The sequence below is a fragment of the Trachymyrmex septentrionalis genome, unplaced genomic scaffold (assembly GCF_001594115.1).
Source record: "Trachymyrmex septentrionalis isolate Tsep2-gDNA-1 unplaced genomic scaffold, Tsep1.0 scaffold1, whole genome shotgun sequence".
NCBI classification, from domain to species: Eukaryota; Metazoa; Arthropoda; class Insecta; order Hymenoptera; family Formicidae; genus Trachymyrmex; species Trachymyrmex septentrionalis.
In genome coordinates, this window is record NW_017304123.1 from 165,285 (window position 1) to 188,640 (window position 23,356).

At 32.1% G+C, this 23,356-nt stretch overlaps 1 protein-coding gene across 12 annotated transcripts in view; it reads left to right on the forward strand.

Annotated features, from left to right (window-relative positions):
• Positions 1-1,803: 1,803 nt before the first annotated feature.
• LOC108751679 (dynamin) overlaps positions 1,804-23,356 on the forward strand; it is an 89,417-nt gene continuing 67,864 nt past the window's right edge. For 4 of the 12 annotated variants that reach the window (XM_018492020.1, XM_018492270.1, XM_018492794.1 and 1 more), the window contains exons 1-9: positions 1,807-2,714; positions 5,683-5,756; positions 6,407-6,556; positions 6,633-6,836; positions 6,901-7,093; positions 7,174-7,383; positions 8,171-8,370; positions 8,441-8,586; positions 8,698-8,855. In XM_018492020.1, coding sequence (XP_018347522.1) covers positions 2,551-2,714; positions 5,683-5,756; positions 6,407-6,556; positions 6,633-6,836; positions 6,901-7,093; positions 7,174-7,383; positions 8,171-8,370; positions 8,441-8,586; positions 8,698-8,855 — 1,499 coding nt within the window. In that variant the 5' untranslated portion in view covers positions 1,807-2,550. Of the gene's footprint in view, positions 2,715-5,682; positions 5,757-6,406; positions 6,557-6,632; positions 6,837-6,900; positions 7,094-7,173; positions 7,384-8,170; positions 8,371-8,440; positions 8,587-8,697; positions 8,856-23,356 lie in introns of all 12 variants that reach the window. The other 8 variants (XM_018492196.1, XM_018492349.1, XM_018492422.1 and 5 more) reach the window with 5 other exon arrangements.

The window sequence follows — 23,356 nt, forward strand, 5'->3', positions numbered from 1 at the left end:
AGTGTGAATCCAGTATATGGATGTGGTCAAGTTGCCACTATGAATATTTTGAAGCATTTGATTAACCAATCGGAAGAAAAAATTTTACTAATTGATTAATTAAAAAATGCTTCGAAGTATTCGTTACGGCAACTCGACCATACTCTATGACGTAATTCTTCATCTTAGAGCTGCCGCACATAAAATTCCGCAACAGTGACCGTAAGACGTAAACTTAAGCCGATAAACCAATCAGGATATTACTTCAGGTCTACGTAATCTAATGGAAATAACAGTAAACTTATCCATAACTTCGCAATAAGGCGAGTTTTAATCAGTTGAAACTCACGTCATGGATAAGTTTACTGTTTATTTCCATTTCCATTAGAGTACATAGATCTAAAGCAGTATCCTGATTGGCTCATCGGCTTAAGTTCATGTCTTAAGGTTACTGTTACACAAATTTTGTCTGCGGCAGCCCTAAACTCCAAATCTACAATAGATTTTTAAGTCTTAAGAGAGGAATTTTATTTTTTGGGTAAAAAAATCGATTTTTTTTACGGAATATTATACTATAAAATGTTAAAAATATTATATGTACAGCAAATTTCAAATCGAAATTCGTAAAATTAATGAAGGTATAAGTAATAGACCAATTCAGCGCGCAAGTGAATAATTTAACGCACTGAAATTTTAAAGGTGTTTTTAAACAGCTTTTTCGCGACTGGTGTGCATGATATCTATGAAATTAATAGACTGATCATCATCTGCTTTAAACTGCATATTGTGGAAACATCCTTTTATCATACGATGAAAAAGAAAAACAATCCGTTATATAATTTTATTGCAAAAAATTTAGTCCATTTTTAGAGTGAAATTGATAATTTTTTTTTGATAAACCACCATTTTGTCAATTATCAATTCTTTTTTAATGCCTATCGATAACTATATGTATATAAAATTAAACTATCAAATTTTTATATTTTAGATGACCGGGACAGAAGATATTTTGCACATTAGTGATGGAGATTCTTTGCACGGCATCATGTTTCAGGAGAGATAACAGACGTAATATTGACTCAAATTTAATTTAAAAAACTAATTATATTTAAATATAGTAAAACAATGTTCCAAAATTCAAATGTATTGAATTATCTTTACCTTTTGATAAAAGAAAATTTCCCAAAAAATCAATTTTTTTGCTCAAAAAATAGGATTCCCCCTTAAGCCATAAAGAATGGACGAATCACAATCAATTATTCTTCTCACATTCGACTGTAGTTGGTTAATTTCTTATGGCTTAAGACTTAAAACACCTATTGTAGATCCAGGCCTGTCGCACACAAAATTCCGTAACAGTGTACGTAAGATGCAAATTTAAGCCGATGAGCCAATCAGGATACTGCTTTAGATTACGTAATTTAACGGAAATAGAAATAACAGTAAACTTATCTATAACCTCGCAATAAAGGTAAATTTCAACCGATTGAAATTCATCTTATTGCGAGATTATGAATAAGTTTACTGTTATTTCCATTTCCGTTAGATTACATAATCTAAAGCAGTATCCTGATTGGCTCATCGGCTTAAATTTGCATCTTACGTATACTGTTACAGAATTTTGTGTGCGGCAGCCCTTTTTTAATGTTGTCTTCTTTCTAATTAATAGTAAAGACACTTAATAGCGGAACCAATCAGCATTAAGCATATACATTGGCGCCACTCTCTTTATACGCACTCTAAACGAACGGACGTGGGATGCGCAGAATAAAAAGGTCAAAGCGCGTTGACGGACAACTCGTGTATGATATGGATTTTATCTCACCGTCGCGAAAGTAGGTCACGACGGCGACGTACGGCGGTGGCGATGGCGATGGCGATGGCGATGATGGCACTGTAGATTGTGCGCACGCTTCGATTATCGATTGAACCACTCTACGCGCTCTTCGAATGATAGACAGTGTAAGCATTGAGAATTCATCGTCGTCATTGCTACTGCCGTCGCCGCGTACAGTAACAGCCGCGTAAACGTTCTGAAATCTCACGCGGCGTACGTTGGGGTTGGTAGTACAGTAACGCATACGAGCGAGATTTCAAATCGCATTCCTCAACGTATCGCGCGTGCGCGCGCGCATCCACGACGTGAGCGAGCGAGACTGAGCAATGCAAGATCAAACGATTCGTGTCGTCGCCACCGTCATTGCGACGGTGAAGATGCGGTGAAGTTTGCCACGGAAGAACGAGAGCTATCAACCAGGCAGGCGGGCGGGCACAGCGCGGCAGCGTCGCGGAAATCAGCCATCTTGCTTAGTACACGCTTAGCTCTCGTAACGTACAGTCAAGCTCGCTTCTATCAACCACCCTTTTCGGGAGGTCGTGTGTGTGCGGGCGGTGGCAGAGCAGCAGCTCTCCAGGTGGTGCTTACAGGGCGCTGTAAGCATATCGGAGTCACAGCTGTGAAGAAGAGATAAAGAGAGAGAAAGAGAGTGAGTGTGCGTGCGTGCGTGCGTGCGTGCGTTCGTGCGTGCAATACGAGCGGTGTAACGCAAATTACGCGACTCCGACGACAGGATGTCGGGCAACACGGGTATGGAACAGTTGATTCCAATCGTGAACAAGCTGCAGGATGCGTTCACACAGCTCGGTGTGCATATGCAGCTCGATCTGCCGCAGATCGCTGTGGTGGGCGGGCAGAGCGCGGGCAAGAGCTCCGTGCTTGAGAACTTTGTCGGCAAGTGAGTATCGCAGGCTTGACGTTGTATAATTGCGTCAATCTTCTCCAACAGCTTCAGATAAGCGAACTTTTCATACAAATAGCATTATTCTCCTGATAAAGAGAGGGGAGAGAGAGAGAGAGAGAGAGAGTGATAAATGAGTAAGTTGCTCATAAAAAAGATGTAAAGGGAATCTCTCACACACACGGATGATATAGCACGTAGAGATCCTGTTCCTCATAATCTCGTGCGAGAAATATTTCAATTATTACTTGTGACAACTTAAAGGCATACTCGATCGAACGCGATCGATTAACACTTCTTCCCGAATCTCTCTTACACCTGTTTTTTTAATATAGATTGACTTTAATTTTTATTCAATTTATTTTTTTTAATTTTTTTTAGTTCTTGTGTTTACGATGCTGAAAATTCGGATGGAGGAAGAAATAAACAATCGTATTTAAATGACCAAATTGTTCAAATATGATTTGTTCATTCTTTTTCACATTGTCGAAGCGATTTCTAATATCATGGATTTAAGAATTAGAAAGTGATAAAAAATAAATTTTATCATCAAAGTCATTGATAGAAATAAACATTTATATTTTTTTCTTGCCCTCTTTTTTCACGTTCTCTTCTCACTCTTAAATTTTCCATGCAGATGTACATTTTCCATTTTAAGCGTAGAAAGCGTAACGCAGTTGTATTCACGAGGCGACCAGGATCTTTTTATTTCGATTCGTCTTCATTGTCGCTACGCAAGTGCTTAAAGCGTACCTAGCGAAAACACGCGCGACTTTTCAACGCGACATCGCGCATCGTCGAGGAAGACCGTCAGACAATCAGTCCTATCGTACGCGATGACTTTTTATGCTCGGCATAAAACAAGGCAAACGGAGCGACGGAAGTCAGAACGCCCACAAGGCGACCTGTCAAGTATCTCGTTCGTGACATCCTCACGGGAGTACTTAGAAGCTGCTCGTTCATGCGCAAAACCTGCGGGCGGGATGATTCTTCATGACTCCTCCGTAGCGAATGTCTGTCGTCATTCATGTCGTTCTCTGACGCTGTTAAACGCATAATTGGCGATTATGCAAAAATATGTCGAGATAAAAATAGTCAAAGAATAATGATTCAGTCTTAAAACTATTTATATGATTTTTATATATAATTTGTTAATTTGTATGTTTAATGAATTCGGTTGAACGCGCTAGTGCATATTAAAACTGTTAATGAACATTGATTTAATCCAAGTGTAAAAGTGCAAGTATTTTGAATTACAAAATACATATTTTACTTAATAACACAATGAAATGTATTGACAATTTCATGGTTTAACTCGTTGTTTCTATATTTATATCGAACACATATCTTTACATCAATTTGTGTACAATGCATTTTACTTATTAGTACGCACCAGTGCATACTAAGTGTGTCTAATCGAATTCACTGTTTATCTTGCGACGCCTTTTTCATGTTTAAAGTAATTTAAAGAAAATTATATTGCGCGCGCGCGATGGAAACATCTATATGTAAAGGAATTTTTGTTTAAGTCTTAAAATCTTTTATGATATATAGTTGATTTGTCATACCGTGTATGCATAAGATACATTTGTTGAACTACGTTGTCATGACGTATTGATATTTGTCTTCCAAAACAGAAGAATTGACTAATGCAGAATTTTAGCTTAACGAGTGTTAGCCGAGAATAAGGATAATTTTTATATCCCAACAGAGAGAAAAATGAAATAGTAATAGTTTTCTGAATTGATCAAGTAATTCATACCTATTTTTTCTCCTCTTTTTTTTTTAGAAAATATTGAGGGTAAAATATATGTGAGGATAGTTTGAAAAATTCTTGGCACAAATACTATAAATCAAACTGCTATAATTTTAAGCAAATTTGATCGTTTACAGTACTACTATTAAAATTTCAGATAGATGCGTTCATTATAGTTTCTTTGTTTCGATTGTGTAGTGCTGGGTTCAAATTCCCACTCGAGTGTCACTCAAATATCATTCCATCTTTGTTTACCGAACGTTAAACAAGAATAAAATGACACTCTGGCATTCCGGGTAGGAATCAATCTGAACACACTAAAACAACTAACGTTTGTGTGGTTCCATCATGGCAATATATTCGTTCAAATTTCTTCATTTGCAAAAATGTGAATGGGTGGCATTGTTATGGAAAAATTTAAAGTTGGCTGCTTTACATGACCGAAATATATAAAGAACTAATGAATATATCTATCCAAAATTTTAATAGTAATTCTATAAAGAATCAAACTTGTCTAAAATTATAACAGTTTAATATTTGTAGCATTATTTCTACGAGAATTTTTTTTCAATTATCTTCGTATAAAGATCTCAAATAAAATATTATTAATTATAAAATAGTTAATAATATTAAGTATATAATTAATAATAACTTCTAATTGCAGTGTAAAAAACATCCCAAGTGAATGTTTACCAAAAAAAAAATTATTAGGTGACTATTTCTGGTGACTATTAAAGATGTTAGAAACAAAAATTCTTGAGAGATAGAATACAAAGAATGTTTAAGATAGATAAGGGGACACATAGACTGGACTTTTTAGTTGAACTTATTGTAGCTGAACATTTATCTTTTTTATTTGTTTCTCTAACGTGGAGAGAAAAAAAGGAAATATAAACCTTATAAAAAGTTCAGCTGAAAAGAACAAATCTTATGTATATTTTTATCAGATAGAAGAGAGAAGATATGTGAAATAAATAATTGTATCTTTTTATTGCCTGTGCCTTAGGTTATACCATGGTGGAAGTGTTATCCCTTCCACTGTGGATTATATATGTATCACAATCTTTACTTATATTTAAATATATTAATTGCAATTATTTTAATAAATAACTAATTTATCATTATTCTCCAATAATATATAATTAATATTTGTATGAAATTAATGTTAATTAAAGTTAACTATAACAACGAATATTTATACTTTTCCAGAGATTTCTTGCCAAGAGGTTCAGGCATCGTAACAAGAAGACCTCTCATCTTACAACTGATTAACTGCCTAACTGGTGAGTCATAATGCATAAACCATATTACATTATTTTTCTTATTTCATTTGATATACAATACAAATCAACATGAATTATCTTACATATCTGATAATATATTCTCGAAACCTGTTACTTTTTTAAACCATATATAAAAATGAATTTAAAGGATGTAGAATTCTCTCGTATATACTGGTAATATTATCTTGTTAATCTATTGACTTATGGCAAATATCTTTCTTTTAAGCAAGGAGAGCATTAATGTCTAATGCATTTATATGTCATTCTTTGTTTGACTCTCCTTAAAAATGTTTTTATGATGTGACATTGATTATATTAAATGAATTCATAAGAAAAATTATTGACATTTTGCATTTTATTATTGCATATAGAGAGTATTAATAAATATAATAGAATATAGTAAGACAAGATTAATAAAATTATTTTGCCTCTTAAACTTTTATCAACAAGTTATCACATATCCTGTATCATATACTTCCTTTAAAATTATGATAAACTGTAAATTGGATGTATCTCATTAGACAGAATATAAATATGGTGAATATTAAGTATATAAAATATTATATCAAGTTTTAATTTTTTTATTTTATTGTTTCTTAAATAATAAGTATTGTTCCTGGAAATTAAAGTAATTTTTTCTTATGTTACAGAATATGCAGAGTTTTTGCATTGTAAAGGTAAGAAATTTGTAGATTTTGATGAGGTACGGAAAGAAATTGAAGCAGAAACAGACAGAGTGACCGGAAGTAACAAGGGCATTTCTAATATACCAATTAATCTCAGAGTATATTCACCCAATGGTAAGTATAATAAGAAGATTGTTTTAAAAAATAAATGATAATTGTCACTTATTAATATATATTTATCTTTGTTTAGTCTTAAATTTGACATTAATTGATTTACCTGGACTTACAAAAGTACCAATTGGAGATCAGCCAGCAGATATAGAAGCCCAAATTAAAGCCATGATCTTTCAATTTATCAAACGTGAAAATTGTCTCATATTGGCAGTCACACCAGCCAATACTGATTTAGCTAATAGCGATGCTCTTAAACTTGCTAAAGAAGTGGATGCACAAGGTATTCAATTGCAATGCTGATATTAATATTTATTGAATTTAACATTAATGTACGATATTATAAGGTGTACGTACAATTGGTGTTATTACTAAACTGGATCTCATGGACGATGGCACTGATGCAAGAGATATTTTGGAAAATAAATTATTGCCATTGAGAAGAGGTTATATTGGTGTTGTTAACAGAAGTCAAAAGGATATAGATGGACGAAAGGATATCAAAAATGCTTTAGCTGCTGAGCGAAAGTTTTTTCTCAGGTATACGCGCGAATAATTCTGAAAATGACAAGAATGTAATTTTTTTTCTGATGATATATAACTTTTGTTTCATTTGTTAGCCATCCGTCTTATCGTCATCTAGCAGACAGATTGGGTACACCATATTTGCAGAGAGTTCTCAATCAACAATTAACAAATCATATCAGGGATACCTTGCCAGCTCTAAGAGATAGATTACAAAAGCAACAGTTAACTTTAGAGAAAGATGTCGAACAGTACAAACATTTCAGACCTGATGATCCTGCAATCAAAACAAAGGCTATGTTACAGTAAGTGAATTTAAAATTTTATAATTTGCAAGTTTATCCTAGTGCTCGTCTTCTATTTTTAAAAATTGTATTGTAAAAATCACAAATGTGTATCTTATAGCAGAATATGTCACATAAGTGTAATAATTAGTATGTACACATAAGTGTAATAACAACATTCTTTTGATGAATATATTTTGTCCATGTCTTCACATATAAAACAACAATCATGCAAATGAAATCATAGTTCTTCTTTTTTATTTTTAATATTGTATTTATTTTATGGGTAGAGGGTCTTGAAGTTTTAGATCATTTGCTTTTCGTTTTCAGATCAATTCAAATATATATGTAGGTATCCTTGTGTTTGCTCTATTAATTTATTTAACCAAAGCGTTTATAATAGTTTTATTTAACCAAAATAGCGTTTATAATAGTTTTATTTAACCAAAATAGCGTTTTTTACCATTTGCATGAAATTTTAAGTAATTGAGACTACAATTTTTTATTATGCAAATGTTTTTGAAGAATGAGAAGATAATGTGATGGTATAAAACTATTCTGCTACAAGAAAACTAACAAATCAAATTTTTAACAAAAAATATTTTTAATCTCTGTGAAGTAATAGATTTTTATAGGGATATGTATGACATTTCTATTATAAATTTGGTTAGATTGTGATGTAATAACAGAGATTACTTCAAATATGTTTTTTGTTGTGAATGGTAGATAACATCAAGACTCTCTATCTATGTAACTAATACTTTATGACAGTTTACATTACATCAGTTAATAGAAAAACGTTTTTAAGGATGATACAGCAGCTTCAATCAGATTTCGAGAGAACTATAGAAGGTTCAGGTTCAGCACAAATTAATACTATGGAACTCAGTGGTGGTGCGAAAATCAACAGACTTTTCCATGAGCGTTTCCCGTTCGAAATTGTTAAAATGGAATTTGATGAAAAAGAATTAAGAAAAGAAATTGCTTTCGCCATCAGAAATATACATGGTGAGTTTCTTTTGATTTTATCGTCAATTGACAAAACAAGTTAACAATTATATACATTTTAATATGATAGGTATTAGGGTGGGATTGTTTACCCCAGACATGGCTTTTGAGGCAATAGTTAAAAAACAAATAAACAGACTTAAAGAACCAAGTCTTAAGTGTGTAGACTTAGTCGTGCAAGAACTTAGTAATGTTGTACGCATTTGTACAGATAGGGTAAGTCAAATATAATTGTAAGATATTAAAAGATATAAGAATTATTAAATTCCAATGTTAAAATATGAGTTAATTGTGTAATTTTTATATGCTGATTTTTTAATATAACAGATGTCGCGTTATCCCAGACTAAGAGAAGAAACGGAACGTATCATAACGACATACATCAGGCAGCGCGAACAAATGTGTAAAGAGCAACTAATCTTATTGGTGGATTGCGAGCTCGCATACATGAATACGAATCATGAAGATTTCATCGGTTTTGCGAAGTAAGTAGTCATTAAATATTTCACAATTATTTGTTATGTGTTATCTTAGATTTCAAGTATTATTTACATTTAGAGGTATACAGTAGCCAGACATTTTCGGTTTTTTAAGTTGATACATCTAACTCTTACATGTCGGTTTCGTTACATTTATGCTTGCTGTTGTTTTCTTATTTTATGTCAAATTTGATATAGCCACTAAATAGCAAGAGACGTTACATAATGCTGTTATAATATTTAGACGAGATGTATGTTTCAAAAGACTGCTTTCTAGTTGAAAAGATATTAGTAATATGTTCACGTGTATTGCATAAAGTTTTACAAAGTTTTTAATATTCTTTATATGCTGTAGTATATTTGTCATTTAAAATAATAAACTATTTACTTTTGAAAAACTATTTACGTAAAAAAAGAAAGAAAAAATAAAAAGTTGTGTTTGAGTATAAATCTTCTCTTATAAAGATGCAATAAGTTACCAATAGAAAACTTAAATTTAATATCTAAAATAGAACATAGTAGAAAAATCGTTTGTGTTGACGGGATATTCGTTTGATATTATTTATAAAGCAATAAATATTATAATATTGTTCTCAACAACTTGTTTGTTAGCATTTTATTTATTCGTATAGAATCCTAACTTCAATACAAAGCATATAATATTGCACGAATCGATGAAAATTAATTAAATAATAAAAATTAATCGATAGATAAATCCTGAAAAAAACCAGGATTTTTATCTGGAATGTCCTGGAATTATCCTTAAATTGACTAACCAGGTTTTGTTAGACACCATGTTATAATCTTTAAACACACATTAAAGTAGAAGGTAAATTGAAAGATAATAATTTATTAGCAAGAGATATTCTTTCTAAGAACATTTACAAGAAAATTAAAATTTTAAACATTTTTGGAGAAAATATAATAGAAAGCCGTATTATACGTAATTAATAGTCGGATTATGTTTGCTTGCTATTATTTTTTTATTCAAATTATCAACGCATATACTTTCACAGTCAGTGCATGTCTTGCTAAAATCAGCTCACATAGCAATCTACACAATCACACTAATATTCTCAGCTTATCCTTCCTTCAAGGCCAGAGACCGCTCTAGAATTTGACAAACAATAAACTAATATTTTTACACACACACACACACACACACACACACACACACGTATAACACCATACTAAAATTATATATATATAAGTATAAACTTTTATGAACTCTTCTACATATTTTTGTTTTAGTAGTACGTTCACTTTATTTCTATTAGGTATAATTATAAGGTAGAGCGGGACTATTTCATCAGTTTCAGTTTTAAAGTAATACGATGATACATTTACGATGGTAAACAATATCTCTACATAACATGCTTATAATTACGTTATATAATTATAATTGTTTCTTGAAAGCACAAGCACAATCTTTAAATAATTAACTTTTGCTGTTCAAAAACATAAAACATCGCGAGAAATCGAAAAAAACTCCGCTCTATTTTATATTAAATTATAAACAGGGTATTCTTGGAAAAGATATTTGGGATTATTTTCATATGCAAATAGAACGGATTAAACTGAGTCGAAAAGTCCTCTAAAACTTTTCATTTTCACAATAGTTAACGAGTTATTAACTTTATAAAAAATCGCCGGATAAATCGACAAAAGGGCCCAGCTCCAATGACATTTGATCTATGTTGTCAAGATCATGATCCTTAGTGATCTCCAACAGATTTTAGTTAATGATCGTCCTTCCTTTAAAAGCTACTGTCAAGAAAGTTTAAAAAATAACTCCTTATGTCAAAGTCCTAAAAATCTTTATTTCACGGGAATTAGAAAGTGCGTGGAAAGGGCTTTGATTGACATTTCAGACCAAGGCAGAAGATCGATGCCTTATTCACGCATATCACAACTTGAACACACACTCGTTAAATTTCAAAACAAGTCCACGATCGAACGCAATGAACTCTGCTTTGAAATAGTGCGACCGTTAATCCGTTTATAGATCATTATTAGTCCGTTTTTAGATCAAGGAAATTATTACTTATGACCTGGGATAGGATATGATTTTATAAGAGGAAGAATGCGATCAAGGATTTGAATAAATTCATTCAATTAATCTTACATTAACTTTAGATTTAATAAATCCTATTATAATATATATAATTTAAATTTCTTAAAACTAAACTAAGTTTATTTAAATATCGTCTAGTTTAGTGCAAAATATTGTGTTGTGTTACGCGGATGATTTTATATTATTTCGGAAGTTTCTGAACAGGATTTTGAAAAGTATAATTATAATTTTGACTTATCTCCTGTTCATTATTCACATAAGATCTTTCAATTAAGCTGAGGAGATCCAAACGTTTGTGCGCATAAATTGTGTTTCTAAGTCAGGAGAGGGAGAGTCTAGTTCGGGGTATAAGAAAAATGGATTGAAACGGAGAAGGATTCAGAGTCTAGAATTATAATTCTTTGATTAGGGGAATATCTAAAAAGGTAGGCTCTAATTATTTGAAACTCAAAAGAATTAGGAAGTTGGAGATTTGGAAGAAATAATTCTTCTAAATCATTTTAATTAGAAAAATTAGGATAAGAGATGTAAATTTGTTCATTTGTTAGAGGGAGAAACGAATGGTTATTTTCAAAAGGTTTAAAGGTGAGTGACTGATTAGATAGATTTATGTAAGAGGAATGGTCACTTTGAGAGAGTTCAGAGGAAATTGACAGAATATTGACAGGTGAAGTATTATCTGGTTTTATGGTTGGGGGGAGTAAGAAATTTTGAGAGGAGGTGAAGTTAATTCTAACCGAGAAGTGAAACTAGTGCAGTTAGAAGAGTTTTAAATTCGTCCTCAATTTGACTTTCTATTTGTCTTATAACTTGTAATAAATTATATCTTTTCGAGATTTTGGCTGGACGGCTGGAAGATCGCATTTGTTGGTTTATAAAATAAACCTCTGCCTGTTTATTTCTCAAAATTTTACTTAATCTTTGGGAGCGCACTGGAATTTTTTGAATTTTTCAAATAAATTATTTGTTGAGTTGAATTGCTTTGAAATTACTTTTCGATGACTTATAGTCTTGTTTCGTTTGCAGCCTAATCCAAAAATTTAATCACAGGCAGAACATCCCTCTGTCGAATCTTTACACTGGAAGAGTCGTCCTCGGTAATCACTTCATCCAAATATGCACTTCCGAAGCGGAAAAAAATTACTAATTAAATGCTCTTTCTGATCGGATCTGATCACTGTGCATTTTACCTTAATTTATACGATGAGTTTCTTTGTCTTTGATGGGAATAATCAGGAGGTGGGGGAATCAATTGTTCCTAGGTGTCATGTAGACTGATTCTATTATTAGTTTGAAAATACTCCATCGCCGATCTCACTTGCGGTATTAGATACCCGATCAATCTATTAGTATCATTCTTTGACTTCTATTATTAATTTTTCTACATTTGACACTATAACCTCCAATTATAACACGAAAAAAATCGTGCAGTCCTCCGGAGGTAACACTTTCCCCCTTAGAGAAATGTGGATACACAACATTTGCGACAAAATGAGACGATTCTTTTCTTTCATTTTCGAAAAGAATCATAGTCCTCCGAACGTAACATATCTCATTTCTGCTATATACTAGAGTACTAGCAATTACTCCATATCCTCCTTCTTAACGTAATAACTTTCTATGCGAAATGAGGTGCACAACACCTTCTCCTTTGTGTAAAGGGATCAGACTGTCCACGCGAAGCGTCCTATGCCCCGAGACAGGGAAGGAGAAATAGGATGGACCTCACTTCCCATGGAAAGTTGTACACCCGGAAGCAGGAGGGGAGGTGGAATGAAAGTCATACGAATCGAGGCAGAAGGTACTGGAAAATCGTACAACTCGTATCAGGGAGGAACTCGCTTTGCGTGGAAAGTCGAAAACCTATGTGAAACAGTATCTGCAATTGTAGGCTTCGTTTCGCCCTGTAAAGCAGTAAACTTTTTTCATTAATAACTTTTAAACGAAGGATCAGCACCAACTAAAACCTGTTAAATGTCATTCAATATACGAGGGTCGTTTGAAAAGTCCGTGCAAAGTCACTGCTGATGGCACTACTGGCGCGTATCAAGGTTAGATTTAGTTAGTAGCATCTCTTGGAGGAACACACACCAAGTTACAGCCAGATCGGTCTATTTGTTTGTGTTTGGCATTCATTTGAATCGAGGAAGTCGAGTGATTTTCAATAACGCACCAGCTCACACCTCAGCAGTTGTGGTCGCAAAATTAATGGAATTAGGGTTCCAACTCGTCTCACATCCCCCCTATTCTCCAGACTTGGCTCCCTCGGACTACTATTTGTTCCCCAATATGAAGAAATGGCTGGCGGGAAAAAGATTTTATGGAAACGAGGACGTGATTGCAGAAACAAACCCCCCTCGACTTCCTCGATTCAAATGAATGCCAAACACAAACAAATAGACCGATCTGGCTGTAACTTGGTGTGTGTTCCTCCAAGAGATGCTACTAACTAAATCTAACCTTGATACGCGCCAGTAGTGCCATCAGCAGTGACTTTGCACGGACTTTTCAAACGACCCTCGTATATCAAGATCAAGATTATCGGAGTTGGATCTTCTTTTGACGATATTAATCAATCGCATTAACTCGGCCTATCGCCGAATGCAAACGGTGAGCAACTTCGATCGCTAAAAATACTCGGAAATTAAAGGACAGATTGGCTAAATTGGGGATCAAAATGGACTCAGAATAGATTGTTGGTTTCCTTTTTCATAAATAAAAGATACATAAAAAAATTGCTGAAACAAGAGCACCTGAGGAAGACGGCGAAGAGCTACTAACAGTCAAAACAACTAATGAAACGTGAAACAAATTGATCAGAACGAAAAAGTTGACAACAATGAGAAAAGAACTGAAAATGGGCATAAGCCTTCTCATAAGACATATGCTTCTCAGAGCACATTTATATAACTTCAGACTCACCGCAGAAGAATCGTCGGTTGTGTGGAGAGGAAAGCGAGGACAGTTTGCACATCCTGCGCCGTTGCCTTCTGCTCGTTTGTAAAAGATATTGCAAAAATTTTGTTACTGGATAAAAGATCTAGAAGAGAAGAGGATGAACAGTCTCATAAGTACGCAGTACTTGAACTAATTAATCTTGAAAACAAGCGGGGAGTGACAAAGGAATTTTTAGATTTAGATCATGTTAACGGTGACTATTTATAGTTCCACCCGCTTATTTTACTACTACTATTACTACTAGCCCGACCTATCATTGAATGCAAGCGCACGGAGATACAATTCCGATTGCTGGACAGCTGCATCCCATTGTGCTTGCTTTCAGCGATAGATCGCGGCGAACTAATACAGCTATTTTTAATAATTAATAATTCGTTAACTGTTGCGAGAATTGAAAAATCAATAAGAATTCTTAGATTCTCTTAACTGAACTAATAAATTAAGATAAAAATGGGCATATGAGAATCACGCACAATTTGTCGGTGCACAAATTATCAAATATAGATAATTATTTAATTTTCACATTTATTTTATTTCATACGTTTCCTCTCCGGGCCATCATCAGTGAACATCATCAAATTTTGATCTTGAGTATGTTTCTTAACTCCGTTCTGGTAGCTCGAACACACGTATCACTGACAGATGAATATGTTTTCTTTGCATTACATGCATTATTCTGTGCCAACCTTCCATTATACTCTTTTTAATTTTTCTGTTGAAGGCCAATCTTCCATTATTCTCTTTTTATTATTTTTTAATGTTCGAACTTACCATCTCGGAAAGCATGAATCAATTAAATAATTAACAACTACATAATTACATCGAACAAATGATGATCAACTTTACTAACGGATTTAAATTAATATGTTGCCTTTTGGAAACTCCAAGTCTTATAACGTTCAAATAACAGTTTTATGTAGAATTTGTTTATATTTAAGGACGAATTTTATTTTATTTGAAATGATTACGACTCATTCTGTTTTTTGTGATTATTGATTGTGAGTTTAAATTTCTATTAATATATATAATTGCGATGTTCCGCAATTTGTGTTTTCAAGTCCTTCCGCCACTTCTGTCTAACATAGGATGCGTCACAATCATTGCATTCAATTTTGTATATTTTGTATATCATTACATTTTATTTTGTATATTTTCGTATACAACTTTTTCTGATACAACTTTTTATCTGTGTCTGGCAAAATATCTTTATATCCTCTTATAAAACATGAAAGTTTTTGTTCATACTAAAAAAGTAAAATTTTGATTTCATATCTTTGATTACTTTTCTGAATTTATCTGACACCTTTGGGATGTATGGTATAATAAAGGATGCGGTTTTCCTTTTCTATCTCTCTTCCTTATTTTCGTTTTCAGATTTAGAAAAGAGAGTTTTATTTTAAACTGTACATGTGAGAAATACATAATACTAGAAATTAAGTGCCTATAATGATCGAAGCTGAATTTTTAATGCTTAAATAATTCAATGTGAATTATATATACAGGGTGTCCCAAAAAGGTCAGGACACTTAAATATCTCGCAAAATGTATTTTACAGAAAAGTGTTCCAAAGTTGTAGGATTATGGAACACTGCAACTATATTAACAGAAATTAAAACTCACAGTGATCACAGAGCATAGGATGAGTCACAATCATGATTTCACACATAAAAATAATTTATACAGAACGCTATCTAGGGAGAGAGATTAATATTACATATACAAAAACAGAGAAACAACCTTAATTTAAAGGCTGATACAACATTCCTACATTATGCATACGTAACTTTACAAAATGTAACTACAAATTTGTTCTTAAATATAAACAGATTCTGTATAAAAATAAATTAATTATATTCTGTATAAAAATAAATGTTAATAAGACTTGAAATGTCCGAAAGATTAATTTAAATTGATTAATAACGTAATAGTAGTCTTTTAATAAGCTCACACAGGATATCAATGTGTAAAATTAATTTTATTTTGTACAATTGATAATAAACGGAAGATAATGCAACGTTTCGACTTCAGGGCGTCGATCATGTACTTTTACATGAAACTTTTCACATTTCATTTTTCACTTTTCATTTTTTACTCATTGAGATTTCACGTGAAACTTTTCACGCATAGCGATTATGTATATAGGTTAGGTGTGTTGGTTTTAAGTTAATATTCATAATCCGGTTTTATTTCAAATTAATAATCTGTCTCCCTGAGAGCTTATTAATCTTGTAAATATAATAATAACCTATCAGAGAACGCGTTTTTATTGCTTTTAGTAAACTGTACATACAGGGTGTCCCATTCATCACCGGTCGATTTGAATTTCGCGCTATTTTTAAAACGTCAAACCGATTAATCTCAAACTTCACATATGTCATCTAGACAGATGGGAAATTAATCATGGAAAAGTACACGGTGAAAGAACGCGTGCAAATTATTCAGGCGTATCACGATCTTAGATTCGGCATTGTTTTAAAAATAGCGCGAAATGATGAATGGGACACCCTGTATAAGTGATCTCGAATATATACACCGTGCGTACATGACAACATACACAAGCCATATAATATTATACATAAGTTAAGAAAAGGAAAATTAAATATAATTAATAAAAATGAATGTGACTTATATTTATTATAGAAATTGAGTACAAAAAGTTTGGATATTTTATTTTTTATATCATATTTTATTATTTGTTCAAAAATTCCATATTACTTTTAATACTTACTATCGATTTTTATAAGGTAATCTAAAAAGTGACTTTTTATGTATCTCAGAAAATAACTCTTTCAACCTAACAAAAAGAAATTATTTTTATGCACATACATACATGTATAACTGTACATGTATATATACAAAGTGCTTCCGCAATCTACACATTAGTAAGTCGGGTTGCCCATGGACAGGGGCATACTTTACTACAATAGTAATGCAGAATAAGATTAGATAGATCACAAGTCAGGCGGACAATAAGACAAGAGAAATTTTTATTCTGGTATGATGAAACTTTTCACTTTTCACATTTCTGCAATAGGGAAAAAGATTCATGATCGACTCCCAGGTTTGGATCCTCTTTAGTACAATAATAAAGAACATAAAAAACAGAATTTTATGGAACAACGTCAGCTTCATAATCATATAAAGCTTTTTAATTTTGAGTCAGTATCATTTTTTTTAGCGAAACATTAAGCAGTATTAGCGTGATATTTTCACATGTGTCACCTCAATATTAGTCCATTTACATCGGTTAAAATACCAAATTTACATTAAATAAACATTATATTTTTTAATATTGAGAATGACTTGAAGTAAGTTGAAACGCGTATGGATATTATACGGACATTATTTTTTTTTTTAATGGACTTTTAAACATATCCATTGTTATACTTGCGCACCAAGTTCCGCGCTGACTCTTATTTCTTCTTACACTCTTGTCTTTAATTTGTTAAATATTAAGGAGTTTTTTAATATTAATTATTGTTCTCATTATTGTTTAAATTACACTGGGTGAAAACATGCGTAAACTGCATTATTTTGCTTTTGTTAGTTTTTTTAGTTTTATTTATCATGTATCCGGTATTCATCCGGTTTACTTATTGAAATCTTGGATTAAACACTGGAAAATTGTGTATCGTAACATTAAAAAAATTAAATTTATTAGGTTCTGCATTCAGAATAATATTGTACCACAACATTTATATCGCATTAAAAATTTTAACCTGTTACACCATTTTCATTCTTCGGCGAAATTTAGTCACATAAAAGATCTTTATATTATGAGACTGTTAAAATTAAAACTTAACGATATATATAGACTATTACATAATTCAAAGACACAAATTTTTAACTTGTCACGTAACATATCTCGATGTCTCCCATTATATTATGTTTGTAACTCGTTTTTTCATAAACAAAAGAGGCTGTTCATTTTTTATATTAAAGAAAGAGATATATTACAAAAGAAAATGGATTGGCTACTTCCCATACATAAAAAAACAAAGTATGATAATATTTAACATATCGATTATTATGTGTCAACTATCTTACACGCATCGCAAGTCGATCATTAGGATCCCTCTACAGAACAATATAGGTTTCCCTTAGTCTGACAAAAAAATAATGAAAACATTGATCATATAAAAATCACTCTCAATCTTTTTTCTCTTAGGAAAGATGTCTTTTCTTCTTTAAAATCTTAAGGATAAATGATTGATCAATTTGTCCTCTGTACTGATTCTCAAAAAAGTTCAACATTTATTACATTTATTAGGCGAAAATTTTTCATTACCTTTCACCAATAAAAAAGATACGATATTTGAATTTATAAAAAACATTGAATGTAACATTAAAAGGTTTCCCAAGAAGTCTCAAACAAACATCAGACATTTTTTATTCGAATCATTAATAACACAGGTCCACAAAAAAAAGTGCCTTGTGCTGGAGTGAAGACCCAGTTACTCTTATGTATTTTGAGTCGCTGAATACGAATTTGACATAAAAACAGGAACATCCAGGACAAATTTTTAATCTAGAGCGAAAAAATGATTTAAAAATGGGAAAAATGGGTCATTTTTTTGCTCTAGATTATATATAAAAATTTACCTTGGATGGCCCTATTTTGATAATATCCCCCCCCCCCCCCATTTCAAATGGCCATATTCAGCGACTCAAAATACATAAGAATAACTGGGTCTCCATCCCAGCACAGGGTACTTTTTTTTGTGGGCTTGTGTAATCTTTCTATTTTTTCGTTACATAAGAATTGTATCGATAGCATGTTGATCGATTTATTTTCCTTCACTAAATGTTTAAAAAAAAAACAATCTAATTGTTACAAAGGCCGACAAAGGCAATATTACGGTTGTATTAAGATAAAGATTTATACAAATAAAAAATTAATGAAATGTTTAGTGACAAAAACACATACAGTAGTTAATAAAGATCCTACTAAAAAAATGACTAACAAACTAAAAGAGTGACTGACAAGATGAAAAAAATTGAACTGCATCTCGGAATCTACGTAAATCGGTTTTTTGTGATGGTGTTCTTTCAAGAGTCTATGGTCTCCCAAAGATACATAAACTGAATTGTCCGTTTAGGATGATTGTATCATTTATTGACAGTTCTCTTTAGACATTTGCAACGTTCTTACACAAAATAATTGTACTTACTAAAAATATACCGCAGTCACGAAACCATATCAATAATAGTTATGATCTTGTTAATAAGTTAAAAAATACACACATTGACAATGACTATTGCTTAATTTCTTTGGATATGGTTTCGCTTTTTACTAATATTCCAACTTGACCATAAAGAGTATTGAGAAAAGATGGAATTATATCTCGGAATGTTTCCAAAGATGAATTTTTGTTAGCAATTCAATTTTGTTGTTTAGTTTGTTCTTGGGTCTACTTTTTTTTATGTTTGATGACCATATTTATAATTTATATTTATATTTATAAACACGTTGGGACACCTAAAGTTCCCCATTATCCCGGTTATCGCTGATACGGTAATGGCTGACCTTAAAGCAAATAATTATAACACTTGATAACATTAGTTTTCCGATCAAGTTTCTCTCTCTCTCTCTCTCTCTCTCTCTCTCTCTCTCTCATTAGGTTGATGATATTATGACAGCGATTCCTATTACACAAATCGGTAATTTTCAAAAAATGTTTAATTCTGTACATTCAAGGTTTACAATTGAAATAGAGAATAACAAAATTAATTTTCTTGACATAACCATTTTTATTCATAATAAAAGACTAATATTTGACCGATATCAAAAAACCGATTTCTTCAGATAGTAGATATCTTAATTTTTCATCCAGACATCCTCTCTCACAGAAAAAAGGCATGATCATAGACATGATTGACAAAGTGTTTTTTCTTTTTGATCCAAAATTTTATTTAAAAAATTTGAATTTATTGTTAGTATTTTATTAAATAATGACTATCCTCTGGATTTCATTTTTAATACGATTTCTCAAAGAATAAAATATTTTATAAAAAAATAGTAACATGATGATGACAAAGGTACAATAAAAAGAACTTGGCATCTACAATAAAAAATTATATGGTTTACAAAATTATATTTTTGTTAACAATATCTCAAATAAATTTAAAAGGATTATAAACAATATAGTCTAAAATTGCATTTTACAGTCAATAAATTTCACGGTTTAATCGAAGTGCAGAAAGATCCATTATCTACTAATTCACAGAGAAACGTCTATAAGATTGTCTGCAAAGACTGCGAGGCTTCTTATGTAGGACAAAACTGCTGGTCGACAATTACACACACGCATTTCTGAACACCGAAATCACATTAGAAGAAAGACGTCTTCCCATTCGATCATTACAGATCACAGGTGATTTGACTAATTTGATTAATTTGAATTCCATTGGGACAGGGTGCAAATTTTGGATATAGAACGGAATTACAACAAAAGATTACCGAAATGTTACATATAAAAACACAAAAAAAGAGTTTAGACAATTGTTTTGGGTCGGTACTTGTATCGGCGGTGACACGTATTATTTGTCTCTGTGTAATCGGAGAGTGAACAACTGTTACATTTTGATGTACTCATTTGATGAAAAAATTTGTTTGGATCACTCTCATTACTTCATCTAATTATTCAAATAAATATTATATTCAATTGATTGACTACTGTATGTGTATGAGCAAATTGCATCAATTCGGTGAGTGTCAATCTATTTTCTCCTTGTTGTTTCTTTTTTAAAAAATAATTTCATATATATCCTTCACATTCTCATCCTATTATAGCTTTATAAGAATTACTTGTTTCTTTCTGGCCAGTAAACTGGAATGAATCTATGGAATCTCTTTGATATGTTGGATATTTGGCACCATGATTGATGCACTACTTGTACAGGATAGAATTATGTAATGCCGTTGAAAATTACTTGAAGTAAGTCGAACCGCGTACGGACATTATACGGATATTATATTCTTTTATATTAAAAATGAACTTTTAAACATATCCATTATTATACTTGCGCACAAGTATCACGCTGACTTCTACACTTTTGTCTTTAATTTGTTAAATATTAAAAAGTCCTTTAACATTAATTATTGTTCTTATTATTGTTTTAAATATTGAATTTTTTATATTGATATTTATAAAATTAAAATACTATTAATTCGTTAAAATTTACATTAATGTTATGTGGTATATAATTAGAGATATCAACAATTCATTTATCATGGATCAAATGAATATTCTATATTGGTTGATGTTGTAAGAATATTGTTAAATCCCATTGGTTGACCATCATTTGATCGATGTAATCATGCAGTTGTAAATTATTTAATTGATCCTGCTTTCTGACTCCAAGATAGTAAATTCGAATATAATTTAAAATTAAAAAAGGATAATAAAAGATTCCACAGGAATAATACATTTAATGCAAAGAAAACATTCATCTGTCAGTGGCGTTTGAGCTGTCAAAACGAAGTTGAAAAACATATTCTCATTTCATTCTTGAAATTTGATGATATTCATTAATGGTCCGGAAATGTATGAAATAAAATAAATGGAAATTAAATAATTAGCTACATTTAATAATTTATGCATCGACAAATTGCGCGTGACTCTTATATTATCCATTTTTATCTCAATTTATTAGTTTAATTAAGAGAGTAAAAATTCTTATTAATTTTGCAATTTTTATAATAATAAGTGAATGAGTTATTAATTACTAAAAATTGTTATATTAGTCCGGCCGCGATCTATCGCTGAATCCAAGTGCACGGTGAGATGCAGCCGTCCAGCGATTAATGTTGCATCTCACCGTGCGCTTACATTCGACGATAGGCCAGGCTAATAATAGTAATAAGATGAGCGGGTGGAACTATAATCGCTGTTAGCATGATTTAGATCTAAAAGTTTCTTTGTCACTCCCCATTTGTTTTTGAGATTAATCAGTTCAATCTAGCGTACTGCATACTAGACTTATGAGACTGCTCATCCTCTTCTCTTTTAGATCTTCGGACCTAGTAAACATATAATAGCAAGATTTATGTAATATCTTTTACAGGCGAGCAGAAGGCAGCGGCACAAGATGTGCAAACTGTCTTTGGTTTCTTTTCCACAACCGACAGTTCTTTTGCTCGGTGAATCCAAAGTTATATAAATAAATGTGTTCTGAGAGGCATATGTCTTATGAGGAGAAGGTCTATGCCCATTTTCAATTTGTCTCTTCCCATTGCTGTTAACTCTTTCGTTTTGATTAGTTCGGGATGTTTCATTAGTTGTTTTGATTGTCAGCAGTTCTTCACCGCCTTCCAAGAGCTCTGGATTTTGAAAACCTTCTACAGCTGATGTTTTCTGGGGATCTTGCTTCAGTGTGAAAGAGTCTGTCTAACTTATGAAAGTCCTAACTTATGGCCAAACCTAGTTTCTCTCCATTTATCATGACGTATTAGTCTCTATTTGTGCTATTTGTCTGATTGTGCTGATAACCACCTGATTCTATTGTTGTGGTTCTCATAGCCCCCGTCACAGCCCTCAGATATTCTCCTTCAAGGCTTTTGAGCAAGTTCGTGGCACCCATCTTCTCCACCTTAGATCACCAGATAACTGCAGCATATGTTAATCTTGATATTAAAACCATTTTGTGTAACTACAGCTCTGGGATTTAAACTCCCGTTTTTGCCCATACCTCTTCTATAAATCTAGAGGTGTAGAACTTGTTCCTCTTTTTCTCGAGGTATGTACTCCAGTTTAGTTTCGCATTTAAGCAAATGCGCAGATACTTAATTGGTATACTGAATTGGTATAACTTACAAGTATCATCCCGGAGTTTGAAAAGCTCGATTGATTCAAATTGTATTTTCCGATGAAAATAATGGCGCGCCGAGATGTTGGCTGGGTTTACTATCAGTTTCTTCGTCTTACGCCAGTTTTGAACAATTTTTAAGGCTTTTTTAAGATTTGTCAAGATTAAGGCCATTGGAGATTGTTCCTCTTATTTTCATTTTTGCATTAAAAATTTATTTTTAAAATAAAAGCAAAATGTAAAAATGAAAAGAAGATGTACAATCTCCAATGACCTTGATCTTGACAAATGTTATCCAGATCATGATCCTGAACAAGAGATTTTAGCCGTCGGTCGGATACCTTGAATAATGCTAATGCCGGCGGTGCTGTAATTTTCAAGCCTTATAATTCGGAAAGTATTTAACGAAAAAATATTTTATTATAATATTTTAAAAGGTTCTCGAGGTAAGTTACAAGAATATGTAATGAAAAATCGGGAGGTTCCATTAAAAAAATTCTAAGTGACTCTTGCCTTGATAATACTACCCAAGGTCAAACCAATGATCTTACATTTTCCTCGAAGTAAAAAAACTCTATTGTCTGAAACATTTTTCGAATTAATGCAGTGTTTCCGAGATATTTCATTGGATTCTTTAAAATGGGACATCCTGTATGTATATGTATAT